This window comes from Cornus florida, unplaced genomic scaffold, assembly GCF_030987335.1.
Source record: "Cornus florida cultivar Cherokee Brave unplaced genomic scaffold, ASM3098733v1 CherokeeBrave_3.0.0_Hap2_Chr04, whole genome shotgun sequence".
Lineage (NCBI taxonomy): Eukaryota > Viridiplantae > Streptophyta > Magnoliopsida > Cornales > Cornaceae > Cornus > Cornus florida.
The window spans coordinates 28,832,927-28,857,055 of NW_026775574.1; the positions used below are offsets into that span (position 1 = coordinate 28,832,927).

At 32.6% G+C, this 24,129-nt stretch overlaps 3 protein-coding genes across 12 annotated transcripts; 2 read left to right on the forward strand and 1 right to left on the reverse strand.

Moving 5' to 3' along the window:
- Nucleotides 1-213: 213 nt before the first annotated feature.
- On the reverse strand, nucleotides 214-4,930 carry LOC132303075 (uncharacterized). The gene is made up of 5 exons (XM_059800150.1): nucleotides 4,813-4,930; nucleotides 3,545-3,864; nucleotides 2,209-2,313; nucleotides 2,069-2,116; nucleotides 214-534 (listed from the first exon to the last, which is right to left on the reverse strand). The coding sequence occupies exons 2-5, from the start codon at nucleotides 3,803-3,805 to the stop codon at nucleotides 295-297; spliced, it is 654 nt and encodes a 217-aa protein (XP_059656133.1). The 5' UTR covers nucleotides 3,806-3,864; nucleotides 4,813-4,930; the 3' UTR covers nucleotides 214-294.
- Nucleotides 4,931-5,239: 309 nt separating this feature from the next.
- On the forward strand, nucleotides 5,240-10,242 carry LOC132303076 (uncharacterized). 7 transcript variants are annotated; one of them, XR_009481080.1, is made up of 6 exons: nucleotides 5,240-5,350; nucleotides 5,689-6,296; nucleotides 6,566-6,915; nucleotides 7,027-7,129; nucleotides 7,540-7,602; nucleotides 7,683-10,242. XR_009481080.1 is itself a non-coding variant. In XM_059800151.1 (3 exons), the coding sequence occupies exons 1-3, from the start codon at nucleotides 5,289-5,291 to the stop codon at nucleotides 6,302-6,304; spliced, it is 234 nt and encodes a 77-aa protein (XP_059656134.1). In that variant the 5' UTR covers nucleotides 5,240-5,288; the 3' UTR covers nucleotides 6,305-6,412. The 7 variants fall into 7 exon arrangements, 1 of the variants encoding a protein (XP_059656134.1); XR_009481078.1 differs by having other exon boundaries at nucleotides 6,566-7,129; XR_009481079.1 differs by having other exon boundaries at nucleotides 7,027-7,602.
- Nucleotides 10,243-10,917: 675 nt separating this feature from the next.
- On the forward strand, nucleotides 10,918-13,980 carry LOC132303077 (uncharacterized). 4 transcript variants are annotated; one of them, XM_059800155.1, is made up of 9 exons: nucleotides 10,918-11,258; nucleotides 11,522-11,605; nucleotides 12,094-12,174; nucleotides 12,322-12,461; nucleotides 12,550-12,661; nucleotides 12,752-12,854; nucleotides 13,287-13,349; nucleotides 13,432-13,507; nucleotides 13,684-13,980. In XM_059800155.1, exons 1-8 carry the CDS (start codon nucleotides 11,080-11,082, stop codon nucleotides 13,504-13,506), a joined length of 837 nt encoding a protein of 278 aa, XP_059656138.1. In that variant the 5' UTR covers nucleotides 10,918-11,079; the 3' UTR covers nucleotide 13,507; nucleotides 13,684-13,980. The 4 variants fall into 4 exon arrangements, 3 of the variants coding, with proteins under 3 accessions (XP_059656138.1, XP_059656137.1, XP_059656136.1); XR_009481083.1 differs by having other exon boundaries at nucleotides 10,919-11,258; nucleotides 13,432-13,583; XM_059800154.1 differs by having other exon boundaries at nucleotides 10,919-11,258; nucleotides 13,432-13,548.
- Nucleotides 13,981-24,129: the final 10,149 nt, after the last annotated feature.

Sequence of the window (24,129 nt, forward strand, 5' to 3'; positions counted from 1 at the left end):
TAACCCCTAAAATGGGAGTAAATATAAAAGCATCATGATTATCTAAGCACAATCAGAAGATACATTAACGGTTCTCCATAATCAGGAAGAACGTAATTTATTCACAGATAAACAGCACTCCACAAGTTCAGAATTTTTTTTTTTTTTAATTTTTTTTTTATCATATATAGACACGGAAATTTACATGTTGCACTGAGATGAAAGACATTGACGTAATACAAAGATGAAAATTTTAATTTAACATTGTCACAACACAAACATGAAAGTTTTAATTGAACTTTCAAATCAATGACTTTAACATGTGGATGCAATAGCATCCAAAAGGGCTGCTACAAACTGCATCTGGGTTACTTCATCGATCCTAGAAAAGAGAGGAACATGGACAAAGAGAGATTTGTGACCTTTTTGTTCTGCAAATCGAAGAGAATGATAGTAGACATAATTGCACACAAAACGGCCTGCATCGTCTGATATTGTCACGTCATAACCCTTCTTCTTCAAGAACTGTAGGATCGACTCAGTCGAGCAGGAAGTCTTAAACAACCAAAAGATGAAAAGTTAGGGAGGGGGGAGAGAGAGAGAGAGAGAGTAATTGCTAATGCATGTGATGTTGATAATCTTTTTAAAGAAAAAAGGCTTGACTTGATTGACCATAATCATTGGACTGTCGCTTAGTAAAATAAGAGAGCAAACAGTCAGATGCCATTACAGCCAATTCACGTGGCCAAGACCATTTTAAACGGATCATTCGCACTACATGACTCCATCTAGGATTAAAAGTTGTTAAAAGCTACATGCCCTGCTGAAGCACAATGGCTAGCTCATCTCATCCTCTTGTTGGCTTTGGGGCGTCCTCATGAGTCATGACTAGCCAATAAAGCAGAGACGACTAGCCAATAAAGCAGAGACAAATGGCCCTTCACCCTCAAGCCTCGTCTACGTCTCTTTTAATATGATTCTCACCACAAACTTATATTGCATCCTTTTGCTTCCTGAATCCTTTTAGATATTTTGTAACTTTTAAGCTATCATGAATAGTCTACCACAATGGATCTCTTTATAAACCACAAATAAGTTTATCCATAACTAATGCAAAAAGACGAGCAGTTTATCCAAAACTAGTAAGTCTATGTTCATTCATGTGTCTCTTTCCCAATTCTCAGTGACTAGTAGGTAAAAGTATCTGGCTGGTGCAACGTCATTGTTAACCACTACAGTATCACTATGAATCCATCATATGCTTATTTTAGGTTAATTAATACTGCATAGAGATCTTTCTTCTCACTCCAAACATTTTCATCAATCACCTAAGGTAGAAAATAGCTTCCACGAAGGGTTTCCTTCCACTAAGACGAAATAATTTTATGATAGATTTGATTTATAACTTACTCTTTGTTCAATCACTCTCCCAAAATTTCATGGTTGAACTCTTTTGTGGTCCAACTGTACGGCTAATAACATGTGGTTGGTACAACTCTGATTATCAACTTTGATCTTATTTCTACCATTCACTTGGCATTTTCTTAGCATGCATGATACATTTCAAAATTCTTTTTTCTTACATAAAATAATATAAAGGCTTGATTAAATATTTTATGCTAGGTATGTTCCAAGGCGTGAAGGATGCCTAAGTTTATTGGTTAATAACAAATATGAAGTTACAAACATTAGAAACAAATTCATTCTTATCTGGAGCAATGACAAAAGAACTGACCTACCAACAATGGTTATTTTTTTAATAAATCTAACTTCACAGTGACTAACGCACCACTCACAAACTTCACATGACCAATTTATATGTTTTTCAAGACCAAGCTAAGTGGAGTAGATCGAGTTCCCTTCACTGACATTGTTGAAGTTTGCAAGATTTCTTCAGACAAGTTTTATGATGTTAGATTTTCAGCACAAAATCAAACACATTACCATTCCTTTACCGAGAATAAATTGAGGGTAACAGCAAAACCCTACTAATGACATCACAGGGCACTTCGTCTAAAATGTTCCAATTGCTAACTTAGTGAATTTGTCTAGCAAATATCATGCCAAAATGCAAACTGAAAAGAATTACCTCTCTTGTTCGAGAAGTTCCTCCATCCGCAAGGACAATTGGCAATTGCTGGGGAAAATAGAATGGAATTTAGCATAACAAAATCTGAAGTTATTTAATATGAAATGAGAAATACAAGTACAACAAAGAAGCATATCCACCTGAGGCTGCCATCCGAGTTCGTCTGGACAACGAAAAGTGGCTTCATTCATTGCCTGCCGCTCAATAGCAAATTTTAATGCCCCACTGTTGACCCCCAAGTGAAGCTGAAAACAAAATGAACGTGAAGGATTGTGAGTCACTAAAGCTGAATCTCTAAAATAAGCTTTCGAATGTTTAGCATTCTTCAAAGTATCATTCCCAACCTGTTTATGAAATATCATAGATATAAGCTTCCTAAAATATAAGCCTACAAGTTGTTCAAAAAAACCAACACTTTTTCTGCATATCAATATATCATGACAAAGTGAACCAACACATCATTGGTTGCTAGAAATTGTAATTTAATCGCATTAGTCACTAGAGCAGTCATGCCTGAAGGTTAGATTCCTCTAATTGCAATAATCTTTTAAAATCCTGCTGAACCCATCGATGCATTAATGCCTACCGCATACTCAACAACTATGAAAACTAACCAGTCAAAATACCTCATCTGCTGAACCAACCAACCTAAGAAAAAGGTACAACATTGAAATGAAAAATAGAGAAAGCATGCAATGGAATTTTTTTTTTTGGGAAGGATATAAATAGATTGAATGTCTAACAGCTTAGAGAGTCGAAATAATTGGAAGGAGGTGAATGTAATCAGATGGCATAAGAACTTAAAACCTGGAACTTGAAAATAAATTAGAAGTCATGATTTAACACTGCTCTTGCGAAGTTGTCACCCTCCCACCAACCCAGAGTTTCTCTTACCAGATATAAAGTTCACTACTCAAACCACTTTCAAGGCTTCAAGTCGACACATGCAGTCATACTTGATATTTTCTAAAATCCATCTTGGTGTTGATCATAAATAAAATAATCCACCACTGTCTTGTGAACTGATTACTTTCCACAGTAAATATGCACAAAAGGCAGCTTATTGTGTATTTTCAAAAAATGCCATTCATAATAATACTTCATCTTGTGGCTAGATATTGCAAGATTCCGTACTATACTTTGGTTGTGAAGGCATCCAAATTAACTCTCAAATTACCTTGGGCATGGATGTCTCAAATAACCATTAACATGTGTGTGTCAGTGTGTGTGTGTCTATATCTATATGTTAAGTACACCCAAGTAGGGACCAATTCTTGGTGTAATAGTTAAAGCTCAAAGTAGCCCTTTTAAGAACACCCAATATTTAGAGGCTCCATGAAAAATGATCAAAACAAAGAAGTTTACTACTATTGAATGTGTTGAAACTTGAATCAATCTGCAAAAATCACCATTTCCTCCACATATCTGATAAAAAATTTAAATTTCAGATTATAAGAGTTGTGTAGTGAAACCAACCCAAACTATTTGCTCATTGCTTGAATTATTTTCTTTAGAGATACCAGATTCCATAATCTTGTATAGCAAGGGAAGTGCACCATCTCCAGCAGTCTCAAGAACCGTGCAGCTCCCTAAGGTAAGACCGATAGGCAACCCTCTCTTTTCAACAAAATTCTTCAAATTGCTAACTATAGTCTCAGTAGGATTCTCAGCAACCCCTTGGAATTTCTTGAATCCAGTCACATGGATGGTCACACACTTTGGCCCTTCAGATCCCATCTCCTTGTTGTGAACTCAAATGCAATTCCCAATTCTTAATGTACACTCCCCACTACAGCCTGTGCAACACAACAACCCATCTAAATGTCAATTGGTGTCACTAACCAACCACCATGACCAAACCTCACCTACCAAATACATACACACATACACAGTAGTCAACATTGCTAATAAAACTATGAAATTTGCAAATCAAACACTTCACAGGACAAGTAATTCAACTCATTTCATAATGATCAAAGCAAAAAAAAATCTTATCTTATAAACATGCATGTGAGTTAACTGTATCACAAGGTCAATCCAGCCCAAAACACAATTACTCTCTGATATCAGTAGAGTCGTGATAAGGAGTCCGACAGTCGGACAACTCTGACTGTTTTAATGTGAGGTGAGGGCTACCACCCACCACTGATGTCATCATGATGTCACCCCACCCACATCAAACAGCCGGACTAATCCAACTATCGAACTACATATCATTTTTCTTATCGGAAACAACACAACAAAAAGGGATAACAAAAAGGAACAAAAAAATTATTTCAGAAACAATTAAAATTCAAAATCAGATCATATACAAATAGTTTGGAAAATGCCTGTTTTTGTACATTATAATCTCAAGATAATACCAAATAGTGAACAAGGTAAAGACAACAAAATTAAAACAGAACATGAAATGAAATTATAATTGTCTTTATTGTGAGCTGAAACATGGTAGCAATCCGAACAGATTTACATTTTAACATAAAATTCAATTCAATCATAAAAAGGGAACATAAAAGTTCACAAACTCACATACACGATACATCTATAAATACACATACAGACATATATAACTTAAATATGAACATCTATGCATAAATACAATCCACAAATACTAATTCGCATAATTCAATATCAACTAAACAGAGTGTTTGACTAAATAATTATCAAAATAAAAAATATAATCTTTCTTGTATAAAAAATATGAGAACACGAAATTTGAATAAAAGAGGATGATCAAACGTAACCTTATTGGGATTGTTTCAGACTATGTGAGTCTCTCTCTTTCTTTCTCTCTCTAAACAAGAAACAGGATTGCTATCATCTTCAGGAGAGATAAAACACGGTTGTATGGGATTTCGGCTTTTAGTGTCAGCTGAAACTAGACAATGTTAAAATGCCCCTAAAGTCGTCCATATATTACGTATTCGCCACTACTAATTTGCCAGCGTGCCAACGTGATACACGTCATCGAACTTTAACAAATGATTCAATGAAGGCCATATGATTCAACACGCTCGAGCGTATCTTACTTATGATACACCATCGAATTATTGCTCGTGTTAAAATTCAAATGGTCCCACTCTTCATGGTTGGGCCTGTCTTGGCCCAAAACATTTTCTTCATTTTAACACAAAACCTGGACCATGTTCAATATGCTAGTTTGCACAGCCGCCGTCATCTCTATTTAATCGTCTTCGAAGCATAACAGTACACAACGAACATGCCCCGATACAGAGGCGAACCACCTGCAGTTCGCGTATATACAGTTTGCGACGAATCAAAGTTCGTTTCTCTCTCTATATATAATTATATACATATATATATATATGTATGCATATTCTTTATTATCATCACTGATCTAATGTTTGAATTGCGTCAATGGGTGGCATCACAAACCCTATTTTTCTCTCTATATATACACTTATATATATGTATGCATATTCTTTATTATCATCACTAATCTAATGTTTGAATTGCGTCAATGGGTGGCATCACAAATCCTAAGCAATTATCATGTGTTAAATTTCTGTATTTGAAATGATTGAATTGGGTTCTTATGACCAGCTCAGTTTCGGAAATTTCAGATTTTGAAATTATTTCATATATGCTAGTTGTAACAGATATTTGATTGTGAAGAACGTTCCGGCGTTGGGTTGTGGTGATGAATTGTCGAAACAGTTCGCAACATATGGAGATATTAAGAGTAATTTCTCTCTCCTCTCTCTATATGAAATGTAATATGGCCATGATCAACTTCTACTGGTGTTCTTACTGTCACAAATTATTTGATAAAATTTAAAATTTTTAATTCAATGAAAAAAAGCTCTTGTTATATGTGTGGTTGAAATGAGAGCAATTTTATGTAATTAATTAATTTTTCCCCAACTCTTGCCCCAATCATTTGCCATTTCTTAATTGAAAAGTGGTTGTTATCTCCAGTTGTTGCAACACTTTTGATGCTTGGGAAAGTAGCGTTCAGGCATAAAAAAAATAAATAAAAGGGGTTACCATTTCTTAAGAATTAGGCTTTGCGAAGAAATTCTGATTTAATTGCATTTCGGATATGGTTTCTAGGCATCAATGGCCTTATTTGAACGGTTGCTTTGTTAGACGATTTGCCATGATTTTCTTCATTTGCCTCCATTAGATGTAAACCAATGGATGATGAAGACTGTGAGCCATTTACCCAGTTTTACTGGATCAAATTTTGTCACGTCAACAATGCCAGGTGACTAAACTTGATTCATGATAACGTTTTGATGTGTGATATGATGTACTCATATACACTAAGTTTGTTATTTTACGTAGTGAGTTAGGGTTCATTAATATGTTCCCCTATTCTTATCTGATTAAGTTTGTTATTTTACGTAGTGAGTTAGGGTTCATTAATATGTTCCCCTATTCTTATCTGATGATATGCCTTGTTAATTTTACATGTATCCAACAGTTACAGTTAGTGAATGTGAGATGTTTTAGCCTTAATTCAACTTTTTGTAGGTTTGCAAAAAGAAAACTGGACGAGTTTGTTTTCCTTGGGAATCGGCTGCAGGTAAGGTATGCACCTAATTTTGAGAGCTTCTTGGACTCAAAGGAGAAATTAGAAGACTGGAGAAAGGAAGTTCTAGCACGATTGAACCATGAGTTTCGTAGTATTATAAAACACAGTCCAAATTATGATTTTTCCAGGCAGAGTACACTTTTATCTTTGCACTGAAAAAAGTATGGTTTGTGCCAATATCTCTGATTTTAGCCGGAAGGTCTAGAGGGTCTACAGTTCACAACCCAGGTGTTTCCAGTGAGCCTTTATCTGTTGCAACTCCGTTTTCCCAATCAACAAACAACCTAAGGTAGTATGCTTTTTGTTCAAACTTGATGGCGCTGGAGGTTTTTTTCATGGCAAAGATTTAGATTTTTTTTTTTTTATTTTTTTTTTAATTTTATTTTTAATTTTATTGTAGGGAATCTGGAGAATCACATCTTATTTTTCAAAGTAAAGATTCTATCCTCGCAATGGTTTCTCAGAGTAAAGATTCTACCCCCACAATGGTTTCTTCTGATCAGGTTTGTTACCAATTTACAGTGACATCCAAAACTCTAATTCTTTTCCAATTAATTTCTTACATGATTTAAGATGAGTATGACACCTCCCAAACAATAAATAAATTCCCTTCCATACCGAGATTTGAACCATGAACATTCTAAACAACCAATACCCGATCTAAATCTCTGATGGTTCAACTTGTGTAATAAACTTAATAAAATTTATATCACCAGAGGTAATTGTTATCTTCACTCAACTTTGATTTTTTCAGATTATCAACAATATATCGGCCATCCTAGAACCATTTGCATGGTTTGGTTTCTTGTCATTGCTAAGCAAATAGCTTCCTAGTAGAGTTTATCCTATAACCAGGATAATGTTTCTATTTTTTGTCTCGTACTAGTAAATGCTTTTCTCCTTTTTGTCTCAGGATTATTTTCCATCCCAATCGATGAATCAGACAGTTCAGTTGGTCAGGGATAAGCTTAATAAGGTGATCATCCACTACTGCATTTCTTAATTTAAAGTTTTTAGTGGACTCTAATTGTACATTGCATTTCTTTTGTGTTTTAGACACAATCAGGTGTTGAGCATCTCAGAGCTGTACCTTCCAAAAAAATGCGACTGGACAATAGAAGAAGAATTTAATGTACTTTTAACAATGGAGAGAGACAACAAGCACTATCGAGTACTTTGCCTTCTTGTGTCATCTCTGCTAATTTGGTTACCTGCCTGCCTTGCTAGATAATTTAGATAAACAGAAGTCAATTTCAATTGCAGATGACGAAAAAAAAAGGGTACAAGTAATGAGAGGGTTGGAAAAACTTATATCTATGATGGGTTGTAGCTGGTGACCAACTATTGGACAGAAAGAAAGAAAGAAGCCATGTCTGAAATTGGTTATATGCTTGAATTGAATAGTCTACCAGCAGAACCAAAACTCCCTCGACAAATATTGAACAAGTCAAAAGAATCTAAAGTCTGCACATTACTCTATGGAAAGAAACGAGCGGTTAAGGTAGTGATTGCCATAAATTAGGAAACCCCTTGCTTTCATTTAGATAGCCAAAATGAAATATCCAGATTTGTACAACCACTCTAGTCGAATTGGTTGCTCCTATGGTGCAGGAGCATTGCTCCAAATCCGAGCATCCATTGATGCAATTGTAACCAGTTGAACTAGAGTGGTTTTTACATATTTGGATATTTCATTCTGGTTATGTAATTGAAAGCTGGGGGTTTCTCATCATCATCCATGGCAATCACTACCTTAATAGCTCTCTTTTCTTTCCCTAGAGAAATGTCACTTTCCAAGCAGACTTTAGGTTGTTTTGACTTGTTCCCTATTTGCCGAGGGAGTTTTTCGTTCTACTGGTAGTCTATTCATTTCAAACATATATACCAATTTCAGACATGGCTTCTTTCTTTCTGTCCAATTGTTGGTCACCTGGTACAACCCTAAGTAGACGTGTTTTTTCTGATCCAACCACGATGTTGTAAATGTGAATATTTAGTTGTTTAAGTTCTTTCATTGCAGATCAGTACGCTCCTCAGCTTTGTATAATTACGAGTAGAGGAACGAAAGTTCGAATCGGATCTTTCATTAGAACTTTTAGTGATCAAAAAGTATTTGTATACATTGATCATTGATGCCATGTCTTATGAATCCAACAGTTTCGTGCGAGTAGAAAGTGAACATGAATTGCCTAAATTTCACCCTCTTTAATTCTTCTTGTTACAGCCTCCACTTTATGGGGTATTTAGTCGGAATTGCTTAATTTTCTTTTTGTCCACCAATAGTTTTAGCTTGTGATGTCTTTCTTCTACTTTTACCTTATTGATACAAGGGTTTGTTTGATCACTCCGCCTGACTGGTTGGTTCCAAACAGATTCTACACATTAACTTCATTTTGTGGACTTTAACAATTCATCCATGCATAAATATACATTTTATGATTTTAGGTACAGAAGGGTAGAGTGGACAATTTCTAACTAGATGGAGACCATAGTATCCTTCGTGAAACCAGTCTTCTCAGGTCCACCTTGAAGCTTGAGGAGGTTGTTGGGGTTTATTATGTACGAAGAAATTGATTGTTGCTCTGTACTGCCAGTTTTGGGCTTCCACTGCCGCCTGCTTCATTCTCTCAGCCAATTCTCTGTTTGTTTATATTCTCTATTTCAAGATCCTTTTCATCTTCATAATTACTCATGCATTTCTCTATAGCACAACCTTACCCCTTTAATCTCCTTATATCTCACAACCTCCCACTCTATTTTTGTTCTCACCACCACCACCACCACCACCACCGGTAACCGTGAGAACCAAGACACCAACAAAGGAGATTGTTCTATAAGTTAAAAGAGCAAAAGCCCATAGTACATTCATGGAGTTGGCTCATAAAATAGTTGAAAAATACCAACTGCGATTCATGCGCCATACCACCGCCCTCCATCCCACCCTGGCCTTAGATGACGCCTCCGGCTCCGCCACCACCAATAACCAAACCCAAATGACAAATCAAACAAATCCAGCATCCCAATCTCAATCTATGAGTCATGAGAACACATCATCGCCAATTCTTCATTACCCCATATTGAGATTTCACTTTGCAAGTACGCTTTAGTATATAAATAAACCCTAATTGTCCACTAAAATTAAGAGAAAATTATTATCATCAACCACCACAGATGGTATCGCCTTCGCCGGTGGAAGAACTAGCAATGTTACTAGAGAGGGGAAGGGGTGTGTGTGTGTAAACTACATGTATAATAGGATTTACATATAATATGGTGGCAGTGTGGTCCTTCTATCTACACTTTTTTTTTAAAAGAAATATATAAATTATACACATACTACTAAGGTCAAGATTGGTATTGCATTAAAATATTTTAAAGGTATTAACTGTCAAGGGGGAATTTGTAACTTTTGTCAAATTTTGGGGAGGATGACCATAATTTTTCAACAAGTTTAGTTTATGGGTAATAAGCTCAAACCTAAGAGAGGTTAAGGTAATTCGCGCATAACTTAAATATGAACATCTACGCATAAATACATTCCACAAATAGTAATACGCCTATTCAATATCAACTAAACAGAGTGTTGACTATATAATTATCACAATAAAAAAAATTATCTTTTATATATATATATATTTTTTTAAATGTATATATAAAAAAATATAAGAACACAAAAATGGAGTAAAAGATCATCAAACCTAACCCTTAGGATTGTTTCAGCGTCTCTATCTAAACAAGAAAGGTATCATCTTTAGAGAGATTTGCTTGAAATGAAACTTTGAGAATAAATTTTAAGAACAATTTATAGAAAATAATTTTTAATTTTCTAAGTCAGAAAATTTGCTTGGTTGAAAAAAATTCAAAACAATTTTCAGAGAAAAAAACTCAAAAAATTATTTGGTTGTCAAAAAAATTCTTAACTTAAAGATGAAAAGAAATGTAATAAATTTTTTTTGTTGAGTCTCACATTTCATTGTTTGTGTGTTGTATATTTTAAATCTTATGTGTGTCATTAATTTATATATATATCATCAAATACCTATTTTATTCAACAAATACATACTAAAATTTTATTTGGATGTATAAAAATAGTTTTTTTTTTTTTTCTAAAAAATTCTCCATCATTAATTTATAAAAAAATTCTACATCATTAATTTATAAAATTCTACCATGTTCTTCAACAACAAAATCACCATCTTATGAATTTTTGGGGACTAACACTAAATATATATATATTTGGGGACTAAAACTAAATTAATTAATTACTTAAAAAGCACTGAATAAAGAGCTTTAGGGACAAAAGAAAAACAGAAAAGAAAAGAGGAACAAACAAAGCAGCAATTACGAAAACCCAAATCGGGAGTGTTGTAGCCCTAATTTTCTTCATCAACTGTCGTCGCAGCGTGAGGAGGAGAAGTTACCATCATGATTTTTCAGGACAACTTGATCTCTGATGACTGCAGAAAGAGGATCTATTCATGAAAAGCAAAGACGAATCCGAGGGAAAAAAAAAATCACCCAACCATTGGACGGAAGAGAGAAAACCACCGCCGGATGTTTTGAAATCAACATGCCTCGATACAGAGACGAACCGCCTGCAGTTCGCGTATATACAGTTTGCGATGAATCAAAGTTCGTTTCTCTATTTCTCTCTCTATATATACATATATATGTATGCATGCATTTTCTTTGTTACCATCACTAATCTAAAGTTTGAATTGCATCAATGGGTGCCATCACAAACCCTAATCAATTAGCGTATGTTTCAATTTTTGAATTTTCCTCTTAAATTTCTAAATTTCTGTATTTGAAACGATTGAATTAGGTTCTTATAACCAGCTCAGTTTCGAAAATTTCACATTTTGAAATTATTTCATATATGCTTGTTGTAACAGATATTTGATTGTGAGGAACGTTCCGGCATTGGGCTGTGGTGATGAATTGTCGAAACTGTTCGCAACATACGGAGATATTGAAGAGTAATTTCTCTCTTCTCTCTCTATAGGAAATTTAATATGGGCATGATCAACTTGTATAGATGTTCTTATTGTAACAAATTATTTGATAAAAAAATTTTAGAAAATACCCCTCTTGTTATATATTTATATATACTGTTGAAGTTTGGTGCAATGTAATGTAATTAATATATTTTTCTCACTGTATTGTGCTGACTCTTGCTCAATCATTTGCCATGTATTAATTGAAAAGGTAATTAAAAAAAAAAAAAATTTGTCTTAATCGAAAAGGGGTGACATTTACTTAATTGAAAAGAGGTCGGTTATGTATGGTTGTTGCACTTCTGATGCTTGGGAAAGTAGTGTTCATGGCTACGAATTTGATGTCACAAGGAAATTCAATTTTATTTCATTTCGGATATGTTTTCTAGCTATCTATAGCCTTATTTGAAATGTTGTTTTGTACTTTTGTTTGTTGGGTTGCCATGATTTTCTTCATTTGCCTTTGTCAGATGTAAACCAATGGATGATGAAGATTGTGAGCCATTTACTGATGTTTACTGGATCAAATTTCGTCAGGCCAACAATGCCAGGTGATTGAAGTTGATTCACGATAATGTTTTGATCTGTACTATTATACTCATAGTGAATTAGAGTGCATATACATGTTCCCCTATTCTTATTTGATGATATGCCTTCTTAATTTTACATGTTTGAAGCTTTAATTCGATTTTTTGTAGGTTTGCAAAAAGAAAACTGGACGAGTTTGTTTTCCTTGGGAATCGGCTGCAGGTCTCTTATGCACCTCATTTTGAGAGCCTCTTGGACACAAAGGAGAAATTAGAAGGCCGGAGAAAGGAAGTTCTAGCACGATTGAACCGTGAGTTTCTTAGTTTTTTTCCAGGCAGAGTCCTCTTATATCTTTCCACTAAAAATCTTGTGGTTTGTGCCAATATCTCCGGTTTCAGCCGGAAGGTCTAGAGGGTCTACAGTTCACAACCCAGGTGTTTCCAGTGAGCCTTTATCTGTTGCAACTCCATCACAGACTGATTGCATTTCCCAATCAATGAACAACCTAAGGTAGTATACTTTTTGTTCAAACTTGATGGAGCCATCTGGAGGCTTTTTTATGGTAACGATTAAGACTTTATTTTTCTTTCTTTATTGTAGGGAATTTGGAGAGCCACATCATATTTCTCAAAGTAAAGATTCTACCCCCACAATGGTTTCTCAAAGTAAAGATTCTATCCCCACAATGGTTTCTTCTGATCAGGTTTGTTACCAATTTACACTGAGACATCCAAAATTTAAATCCTTTCTCCAGCTAATTTCTTACATGATATAAGATGAGGATGACACCCCCCACACAATAAATTCCCTTTCCTACCAAGACTTGAACCATGAACATTGTAAACAACCGATGCCCGATCTAAATCTCTGATGGTTCAACTTGTGTAACGAACTTACTTAAATCTTATTTGGCCAGAGGTAATTGTATCTTTACTTAACTTTGATTTTGTCCAATACAACGGCCATCCTAGAACCATTTGCATACCTTGGCTGCTTGTCATTTCCAAACAAATAGCTTCCCAGTAGAGAGTTTGAACCAGGATGATGTTTTATTGGATGGCTGACAGTGGACAGTACTGTAGTCTTGCTATTGATCCTCAATATTAGTTACAAAAGTTTCTATTTTCTGTCTCAGGATTATTTTCCAACCCAATCGATGAATCAGACAGTTCGGTTGGTCAGGGATAAGCTTAACAAGGTGATCAGCCACTACCACTGCATATTTTAATTTCAAGTTTTTAGCCGACTCTAATTGTACATTGTATTTCTTTTCTGTTTAGATACAATCAGGAGTTGAGCATTTAGGAGCTGGACCTTCCAAGAAAACGCGAGTGGACAATAGAAGAAGGATATAATGTATACTTTTAACAATCGAGAAAAACAATCAGCATTATCGTGTAGTTTGCCTTCTTGTGCCATCTCTGCCAATTTGGTTACTTGCCTTCCTTTCTATATACAGAAGTCAATTTCAATTGCAGATAGCTGATCCTACAATCTTTAGTTGTTTAAGTTCTTACATTCTTTTATTGCAGATCTGTACACTCCTCAGCATTGTATAATCGAGGATTATTTCATAGCCCTTCTTCCTTTACTTGGTATCGGGTGTGCAATTCGATTCGCCTTACGAGGAGGCATCCACAGGAGCAGGGGTTTGCTTCTTTTTGGTGTCGCAAGCCTAGTCCTTTGATTCATTCTACTACTTGTATATTTCTTTATAAAGAGAATAAAGGAAATTGTGACCACCTTTCTTTGTACGGACATTTTAGTTTTGAGGGATTTTTACTAATACATGGGATTAAGGCCCAAATGTTACACTAAAATGAAAACAAGGTTTTGAAGTTTCAATTAATGGATTGACCACCATAATATTTCTCTAAAATGAACTTTATTTTATGCTTTAGACCACACAACAAACTATATTATTATTAAAGATCCAAAACAATACTTTTATCTTATATTGTTCTATAAGCTTCCCAAAAGATCCTTGAATATATAAAATATTATAATTTAACAGTAGATTAATATGGACTTAGAGACTTCTTTAGATAAAAGATCTTATATATAAATTAAAGGGTAAAGTACGGTAACATCCCTTGAGGTTTGGCAAAAGGACACTCAGAGGAAACTTATCTGTTTTTTGGACAAAGACACTCCCTAAAGGTTCAAAAATGGATAAAGACACCCCTTTACATGAAAAATTGACCAAATTACCATATGACCGTCGTTTAAGGGACTTTTTTAATTTTACAATTTAATAAATTAGACTAATCTACAATCATAAATAATTTATGCATAAAAAAAGTAAAAAAAAAAATTTTATTTTGCTTGCTTTTTTTTTTTTTTTTTTTTTTGTTATTTACTTTATAAATGTCCCAACTCCTTAAAAGTGTAGACGTCTAAAATGATTTTTTGATTCAATACATATATTTCAAATAAATTATATTTTGTTATTACTTCTTTTCTTTTTATTTTTTATTTTTAAATTAAGATGCTTAATTCTTTCATCTAAAAAATTAAACCAATCTCTATTCCTCAAAAATAAAAAGTATGGTACTAGTATAACTTTATACAACTTAAATTATGTATCAAATATTATGCATTTCCTAACATAAAAGGGAAAATAATAATAATAAACCAAAAGAAAAAAAAAAAACAAAGGCATGCATAAAGTTAAGATGGTACTTGTTTGAAATATATGTATTGGATCAAAAAATCATTTTAGACGTATACATTTTTAAGAAGTTGGGACATTTATAAAGTAAATAACAAAAAAAAAAAAAAAAAGTGAAATGCATAATTGTTCATAAATTGTTCATTTATGTTTTTTTTTTTTTTTTTTTTTTTTTTTTTTTTTTTTTTTTTATGCATAAATTGTTCATGATGGTAGATTGGTCCAATTTATTAAATTGTAAAGTTAAAAAAGTCTCCTTAAAGGTAAAAGGGTAATTTGGTCAATTTTTCATGTAAAGGGGTACTTTTGTCCATTTTTGAACCTTCAGGGGGTATCTTTGTCCAAAAAATAGATAAGTTTCATCCTACAGTCACTTTCTCAAACCTCAAGGAGTGTAGCTGTACTTTACCCTAAATTAAATTTAACGAAACAGTATAAGCTCTGATACCAAAATTAAGTTGGATCCAACCGAATAGAAGCATGCAAGACAACATAGAATAAATTTAACAATTAAATCACAGAAATGACTAACGAACCTGATAACGTCCTGTAGAAACGCCTGAACACCGGCAAAGAACAGGCCAACAAGTCAACAGGTTGAGTCAACTCACTGAAGAAATTGTTAAATTAAAACTAATGCTGTTTGTACTGGTTGGATTCAAGAAAATTCTAGGATCTACATTGTCTGACTAAATAAAATCTATATATTAGATCTTTTTGTCCACCAAAGTCTTTTGCCCGAAAGTACTGAAAATACTAACTTGGGATTAGGAGGTTTTGAATAAGTCAAACTGGAGAATTTATTTTATAAGAAATATATACATGGATACACACTGTTTATACATGGATACACTTTCACACTATATTTTACAAAAAAGAGAACACTCAGAAATAAAGGAAACTGAAGGAAGTCACAAAAGAAACACACTGGAAACTGCAGAAAAGCTTGACAATTCTAGACTTGATTGCTCTTAAAACTCTCGATCATCTTTACTTGAGCAGAGAGACTCCTTTTATAGCAGAAGAGAGGGATAAATCGGCGGTTGAGCTTGAAAATGCTGCATGGATGGTTGAGATTCAAGATGCTTTAGAGATAAAATGACATGAATTATTGCTGAACTGTTGATGTCTTCTTCTGGAGAATTATATCTACTTTTGCTGTTGAGAATCTGCTTTTAGTGGATCTACTTTTAACTGTACACTGTTGAGAATCTACTTTTCTTGAATGCTGAAGCTGCTTTTTCCTGTATACTGTGGAGAATTTGTTTTTCACTAGAATTCTTGCATATTAGACAAATTTCTGTCGGTAGTGCTATCTGTTGGACTGTCAACTCTTGCTCTAGTATGCCTGCAGGCCAGGTATTCATCAGTACTGTCTGGTGAGCTGGTTTCTTCATTTCTATAGGCAAGATCAAACTGTTCTAACAACATCTTTTCTTCATTTATTATTTCTTCAACTTTTGGGGAGATCTCAATCTCTGGAGGGGACTTAATGACATGAGGAATTCTTGCTTTAACAAAAATTTCCATGTTAATATTATGATCATAGACTCTGAAACCAGGATTGTAGCTTGTGTTGATTTGTCGATAGGCTTTATAGTATACCAAATGGTTAAAGGTAGCTGGTTCTATCTCATTACGAAAGTTATTTACAAAATCAACATGTTGGGTAAGAATTTTGACTTTAGTTGGATCAGAATGAATGTAAATAAGATGTTGTCCCAAAATTATAGCTTCATCTTTTACCTATTATGGAGGAGTGCTATGGATTTGAAGGAGAATTGGATTTTGAGTTAGTTTCTGTTCGAAGGCAATGGCTTGGTTTAAACGGTTGGGAAAATTACATAAAGAATTTAGATATTTTAAGGGAGTATCCTTCGGTATGGTGACACTATAGATCATTCCTAGTTCTTACAGCTTGCTTAAATAACAAATGGTTGTCTTGGTAGAGAAAAGGGTATTTCTAGTTATTTCAAAAGAAATAAAGAAAATAGGATCTACATCTAACAAGATAATGGCTATTGGTATGTCAGTGCCTGTTTGTATTAATCTTATGAAAGTATAGTTATAACGAGTTCCTTTGGGTGGACTGTTGTTTTTGAGGTAATTTTGGATATCAATCCATTCCTTAAGCCCATCGGACTTAATTTCTTCAAGGATAAGTTCTTTGATGTCTTCTGGAAAGAGCTCAACTTCTTATCTGTATGTAGGAGAAAACATGGGTAATAACTTGGCATACTTGGTTTGTACCTGCAGAAATTGAACCTTCTGAAGATTTTCATCTTCATCAGTCCATTGCTCAGAAATAGTTAGTTCTGTGGGATTTGCTGTCGTCTTTTGATAAGCTAAATTTAACTTTTTATAATGAGATATAAGAGTCTCATGTTCTTGCTGCAAATTCTGATACGCTTTATTAGACGATACGAAATATTCACTTAAAGTGTTTAGATTTCTGACGAGGGTTCTATCGGGGTTGTTTCTAGAAAACTAAATATTATCTAAAATAAGTTTTTGGTCGGGAAAAAGATTATGTCTAGCGTGGAACTGTTGAGTTGGGTTTTGGATAATCAAAAGACGATTAGAAGTGCCTGGTATAAGGTTATAGCTATTGTTGCTCTTAATTTCCATTCCTGCAAAATTTAACAATCAATTAGTAAATGGGATAGAATATCTGCTAAATAATTGTCTTTTCCTTTAACATGTTCAAATATGGGCTTAAAACCTCTTCCAGTAATACAATCAATAAAGGAAATCCATAATTTTGCAGACATCCATTGTTGCTTTGCTTTGTTTGCAAATTTTACTATGTTATCACAATCTGTTCTTATAAGAAATTCTTTATCAAGAAATATCTGAAATTTTTCTATAGAGTTGGTCAATCCTAAAATTTCTAGATCTGTTGAGGGTAAAGTAGATTGTGCTTTATTAAAAATTCCACTAGCATGGCGACATATTTGTTCTTCATCTCGAGAAGATTCTTTTGTTGGTCTTTGAAGAAGTAACCCTGCCCATCCTTGAGCTGATGCATCTGTTTGAATAATTTTATAACTTTTTTCAAGTGGGAGCTGTAAAGGTTCTAACTGAGAGACTAAAGATTTAATTTTCTTAACTAACTCTATGTCTTGGGTATTGAAATATTTTTTACTGTGTTTTCCTAATTTTGAATATAAAGATCCTACTAATTGTCCTAATTTGGGAATAAAATTACGACCATAGTTTAATAATCCTAAAAATGTAAGTAACAACTTGGTTTCTTCTAATTTATCAGGAAAGTCTAAAATGTTTTTGACAATATGAGATTATAATTCTATTTTTCCATCTTTTATGTATAAACCCAAGAATTCAATATCTTGTTTTTCTAATATCATCTTTTTACTACTTATAATGAGTCCTTGTGTTATAAACTCGTTGAATATAAGTTCAAGATGTTTTCTATGCTCTTCTTTAGTTTGACTGAAGACTAAAATATCGTCGATGTAAACACAACAGAATTTTGAGTGTTTATTAAATATAGTATCCATTTTACGCTGAAATTCTTGTGGCGCATTTTTTAATCCAAAAGGCATAACAAACCACTCATAATGTCCTTCCGGGCATGTGAACGCGGTCCATTCAATTGATTCATTAGCCATACGGATTTGCCAAAATCCTGATTTACAGTCAAATTTAGAAAACCATTTTCTATCTTAGATTCGATTTATTAAAATATCTTTATTAGGGATTTTATAACTATTATCATAAGTAGTATCATTTAATCGTTTATAATTTAAAACCATACGAACCTTTCCTTTTTTTATTTCGGCATGATTTCGAACCATAAAAGCTGGACTCCTATGTCTACTATTACTTTTTTGTATTACTTTTAGTAATAGCAGTTCTTTAATTTGTTTTTGGAATTCTTCTTGATCGTCTAAGGTATGAGGATTATCTTGTGTCTTTATAGTTATAAAAGGATTTATTATATTTAATTTTGCATCAATTTTATTTTTATACCAGTGTTTCTGGGGGTTTTCACCTAAAATTTCTGTGATTTCAGCTAATCTTATAAGATTATCAATGTTTAGTTTGGGGTTTTTTAATATAACTTTATTATTAAGGAAAATCTTTGGTTTATCTAGATGACTAAAAAACATTAAGGCTTCAGAAACATCTTCTAAATATTCGGATACATCAAATAAATTTTCTTTTTGAGAAATATAAGGATCTCTAGATAGAATAAAGGTTCCTTTCTTAAAAAATTGTAAACTTGTAGGGGTATACATAAATCCTCCGGTGAGTGAGTTTATAAAATTTAATCCTAAGATAAAATCATAGGTGCTAGGAATATTATTAATTAATATAAGGTAAAACAAACTTTTCATTATTAATCAATATAGGAATGATTTGAACACAATGGGTTATTGGAAATTTTTCATTATTATACTGGCTCATGTTAACATTATAATTTAACTTTACTAAGGCTTTGTCTGGGACTAAATGTTTTTGAATTATACTTTTAGATGCTCCAGTATCAAGCATAGTTGAGGTTTGAACTAATTTTTCTCTAAATTCTAATGTTACTGGGAATTGAATTAGACTAGATGATTTATATATTGAATTTATAGATTCAACTAAAATATCTTCTTACTTATCTTCATATTTTGTATAGCAATTATGACATAATAAAGTTTTATAATGGTTTTTACAGTAATGACCTTTTTTAATAGATGTATTGCACTGTTTACAATTATAAGAAGAAAATTGAAAACTAACTAAGCTATACTGACATGATGTATTACTTATAGTGTAAACGAAATCTTTTAGTGAATGAAGCCCTTGTTCAAAGTCTTCATGATTATCAAAGTTACTATCTAAGCCCTCGATACTATATATACTTTCATTATCATCGTCAGAGTCATAAATACTTTCTAGTTCATATAATTCTTCTATCTGTTCTTTAATATCTGCAAGTATGCTGATCTTTTCTTGTATCCTTTTAATAGGATTCTGTTTGTATCGATGAGGGCAATTTGGTTTAATATGTCGTGGATCTCCACAAATAAAACATTTACAGTGTCTTTCCTTTGTGGGTAAAGTGTTTACCTTATTATCCTTGTCTTTATTGTCCTTTTTATCTTTATTTATTTTTTGCTTTTTATACCAAGGCCGCTTTCTGAATTGCCTCGGGTTAGTTCGGACATAGGGTTTTTTATTACGATAGTTCATATAGGTTTTACTTTTACGCAGATTATATTTTTTAGGTTTATTGTGCTTATAATTGTAATTTTTCTGAGGCATACACCCATACTAAGGTGGAAAATCTATTTATCTACACGTATAATAAAATTATTTTTTTATTTGTTTAGACTCTTTACGTTGTCGACACTCTGCTTTTAACATGTTATACACATGATTAACTCTATCTCCTATGGTTAGCGTATCGCGTCTAGGATTTTCTAACCATTTTTCCCATATTTTAGTTCCTACGCTTCTGGGTAACTTCTGAAAATATCGATCAAGTAATGTTTTATCACCTGTTTTACCAGTGGCTGCAAAGTACTCAAAAAACTTATTGGTATAGTTTTTTATGTATCTAAAATCACAAATCTATAATAATTCTAAATTACGTAAGGATTCGTTTTGTTTTATTAAGGTGTCATCTAATAATCTATCTTCACCAATTAATACTTTTTTAATGAGGCTGGTAAAGCCTTGAATGGTAAAATTATCACATAAGATGGCATAATCATTGAGATAAATTACTTTATAAGCTTGCCACCAGTCATGAATGGTTCTTCTTAATAGGGTTTCACAATAGGTTAAGGCTTGAGTTCTATTGTCAAAATTGGTCAAAATAGATTGCCGAATACAATCTTGTTCCCAATTTTTGATTACTTTTGCCCAATCTTGGGGATCGTGCCTTGGTATGTCTAACATTGTTCCTGATTGTTGTGCTGGTATATTATCATATTGTCTACGATATTGTGTTAATGTGTACATATCTGGTATATTTCTATTTTCTACATAAGTTTCTCGTGAGGGATTTAATCTTTGTCCAGTAGTAAAGTCATCACTTAGGGTATTACTACCTGAGGTGTTAGTCTTTCTTTGGTCACTCATTTCTTGGTCGATTGACTGAGAGTCTGATCATTTAGGTGCTTTCCCTTCTCTATACTCTATAGAAAGATTCGAATCCTACACTTAGAATATTTTTCTTAATATCATCATTATTTTCTTGTCCTAAATAAATACTTTCGATAAGTTGGTATTTAGGTTCTGGATACTTGTCTTGCAATGCTTCTAATTCTAAATTATCAAAATCTTAAATTATTTTATCTAGAATTTCATCTTTTAATCTATAATAAAGGACATTTATTTCTTCAGGAAATTCTATCTCTATCAGTGTAGTTAATAAATCTTCTTAAGTATCACCAACTAAATTGTCTTGTCTTTTATAATTACTAAACATTATGCTAGCTTCTCCACTATTTGAAACATATATCATATTATTTTCGGGAATTTTTTTAGAGATAGTAGTGAGTTTGGGTAATTTCCATTATGTTCCTTCATGGGTAATACTGCTTACTTCTCTGGCTTCTATTATCTGGACATATTTGTTACTAAAAGGTTTAACTATTTCATTAAATTGGACTTTATACTTTTTAAGTTATACTGATTAACTGTTTTTCCTATAAATAAAGTATTAACTAATAAATTTTCAAATTGTCCTGTCATATTATATCCTTTTGTAGATATAACTATCTTAATATGTTTACTGAATTCTCTAGTAGTCGTCGCATAATTGGGAATACATCCTACTATTGCGGCATTGTCGGCTAAGTCTATTTCGGCGCTGGCTATTTGTGCTTGTTGATGGTTATTTCATCGGTCATCATAAATATAAGCAAGAGCTCTAGTTCCTATTTCTGCTCTGTTTAATCCTACTAATCCTATCATTATGACACCTAAATGCATAAGTTCTAAATTATTATTATTTAATTCTTGGCATGCTTCGGGTGTTATAAGGTCTAAAATAACTTAATTGTTAACTGCACTTACTTTTCTTTGGCTAAAATGATTAAATATCTTGCTCTGAAAATCTAATAAATTATTAGAATAAAGATTAACTTTATTTTTTACCTTCTTCATTCCTTGTTCTATATATTTTTTAGCATCATGTTCATTATCATATAAATCTTCTACTCTCATTATTTCTTTGGCTTTTCTAAGGATAATATCCAATGTGGTATTTGCTTATGAGGTTGAGGCTATAGTAAATTTACACGCTTGGTTGTTGCAGGAGAGGACTTGTTATTGGTTGATAATTTTATTTCTTTTATTTTATCTGATAATTCAGATAATTCTTTAGAAGATTCTCTGGGAATACTTTCTTGTATTACTTCTAATTTCTCTTCAAGTTTATTAACTTTATCAGATAACTGGAGTAATAACTGAATTAAAAAGTTATTTTGTCTAATATGTATATTAGTTGATTGTACGTCTATTTTAAAGCTAGTAAATCTTATAGGTTCTTTATCAATTTTGTAAAGTTCAGCTAACGCAGTTAAATAATCAGGACTACTGGTGCTCATAAAACTATTGCAATAATTTTTGGATATTGTTTTAAGGGATTTTAGAGAGTCTATGATTATTTTCTGATTTTCAGCAATATTCTTAATATCACTATTGATATCTTTAGTTGCGACTAATATTATCTTTTTATCTAAATTGTTTGGACTAGAATTCTGTACTACTTGTTCTTTAATATAATCAAGATTTTTTCCTAATCGTTTTATAGAAGTATCTAAATTATGAAAGTCAAGTCTATTCATAAACTAAAATCGTTGCCGTCTAGCTTCTAAAATATTTTGTATTAATAGAATTCTAGATCTAAGTTCTTCAATTCTTCTTTGTAGACTACGTGTTGTGTCTCCTAATTCTAGCACCATGTAGCAGTTCTTAAGTGCTATTTGACAAAATTCTAAGACTTGAATAAGTTGTTCTTTGGGTAAATTGTGCATAAAGTAAACTCCTAGGAGTAAAAATATATATTCAGCTTAATAAAGGGCTAAAATAGAACTTGGTTCATGTATTTGTAAATATGCAAACTACGTTTGGCTATGGGTAATATACTTACACTAAGACCACTTTACTGTAAAAGTCCCTAGTTTTAACTATAGTTTTAGAAAATAATAAATAATAGAGAACAAAAATAAAAAAATAGAAAAAATTCAAGCCTGACAAAAATTTGAAAGATTCAAAGTTTGTTAAAACTTAATGGCTAAACATTTTAGCTTCTTTGTCAATCTAAAAACAGTTCTCAAGAATTCAAAAATAATTTTCAAAGAATAATAAAAGACAGTTATCTGAAAAAAGATTTTTTTATAACTGAGTTTTCAGTATTTTTTTACACTTTTTTATTTTAAATTTTTTAAAACAGAAAATTGTTTTAGAGTTACAAACTAAGTAGGCTTTAATTTTTAAGAGCTTTGCTAGCAACAGTCGATATCATCGACGGTTGGCAATAGTGGGCACATGGGGTAATTTTTTTTTTTCTTTAATTATCTTGTTTTAAGACACACACTTTGGAAAGAGAGTTTTGACTTACTAGACCTTATTGCCTTTTCACTTTCCCTTTAACCGATCATTGCACTAAATTTTATTTTATTTTTTATTTTATTATTTATTTATTTTTTTCATATCTGATAAAAACAACCTTGAAAAAGACGATCATCACCAAACTCAGTCCATAGAATTACAATAACAATGGACATTATGAATTCCAATAGAATTACAGTTCTCCTTCATTTAACCGGTCATTGCACTTTCTTTTTTTTTCCTCATTATCACCTAACTCAATCCAATAGATATTTTTTTTTTTTTTTTTTTTTTTCCCTCATCACCACCAAACTCAGTCCAATAAAATTACAGTAACAATCGACGTTATGAATTCCAATAAAATTATAGTCGCACATTATTACGTTTTCTCCTTCCTTTAACACTTAATTGCACTCTTTTTTTTTCCTCATCATCACCAAACTCAATCTAATAGAATTATAGTAACAATCGACATTAAGAATTCCAATAGAATTACAATAGCACATCAAGTAAACCTCTTGACAATAAAGTGTAAATTAAACATTCATCAAGTAAAGCTTGTCTACATCCATAGACAAAAGATTACAACATCAATTTCCGAAAAAAAAAAAGAGCTTTGCTAGTAAATAAAATCCCATCACATCTCAAAATTAAATGTAAATAAAATCCCATCACATCTTAAAATATTACTCTGCACATGAACAAAATAAACATGCCAAAAAACAAGAGC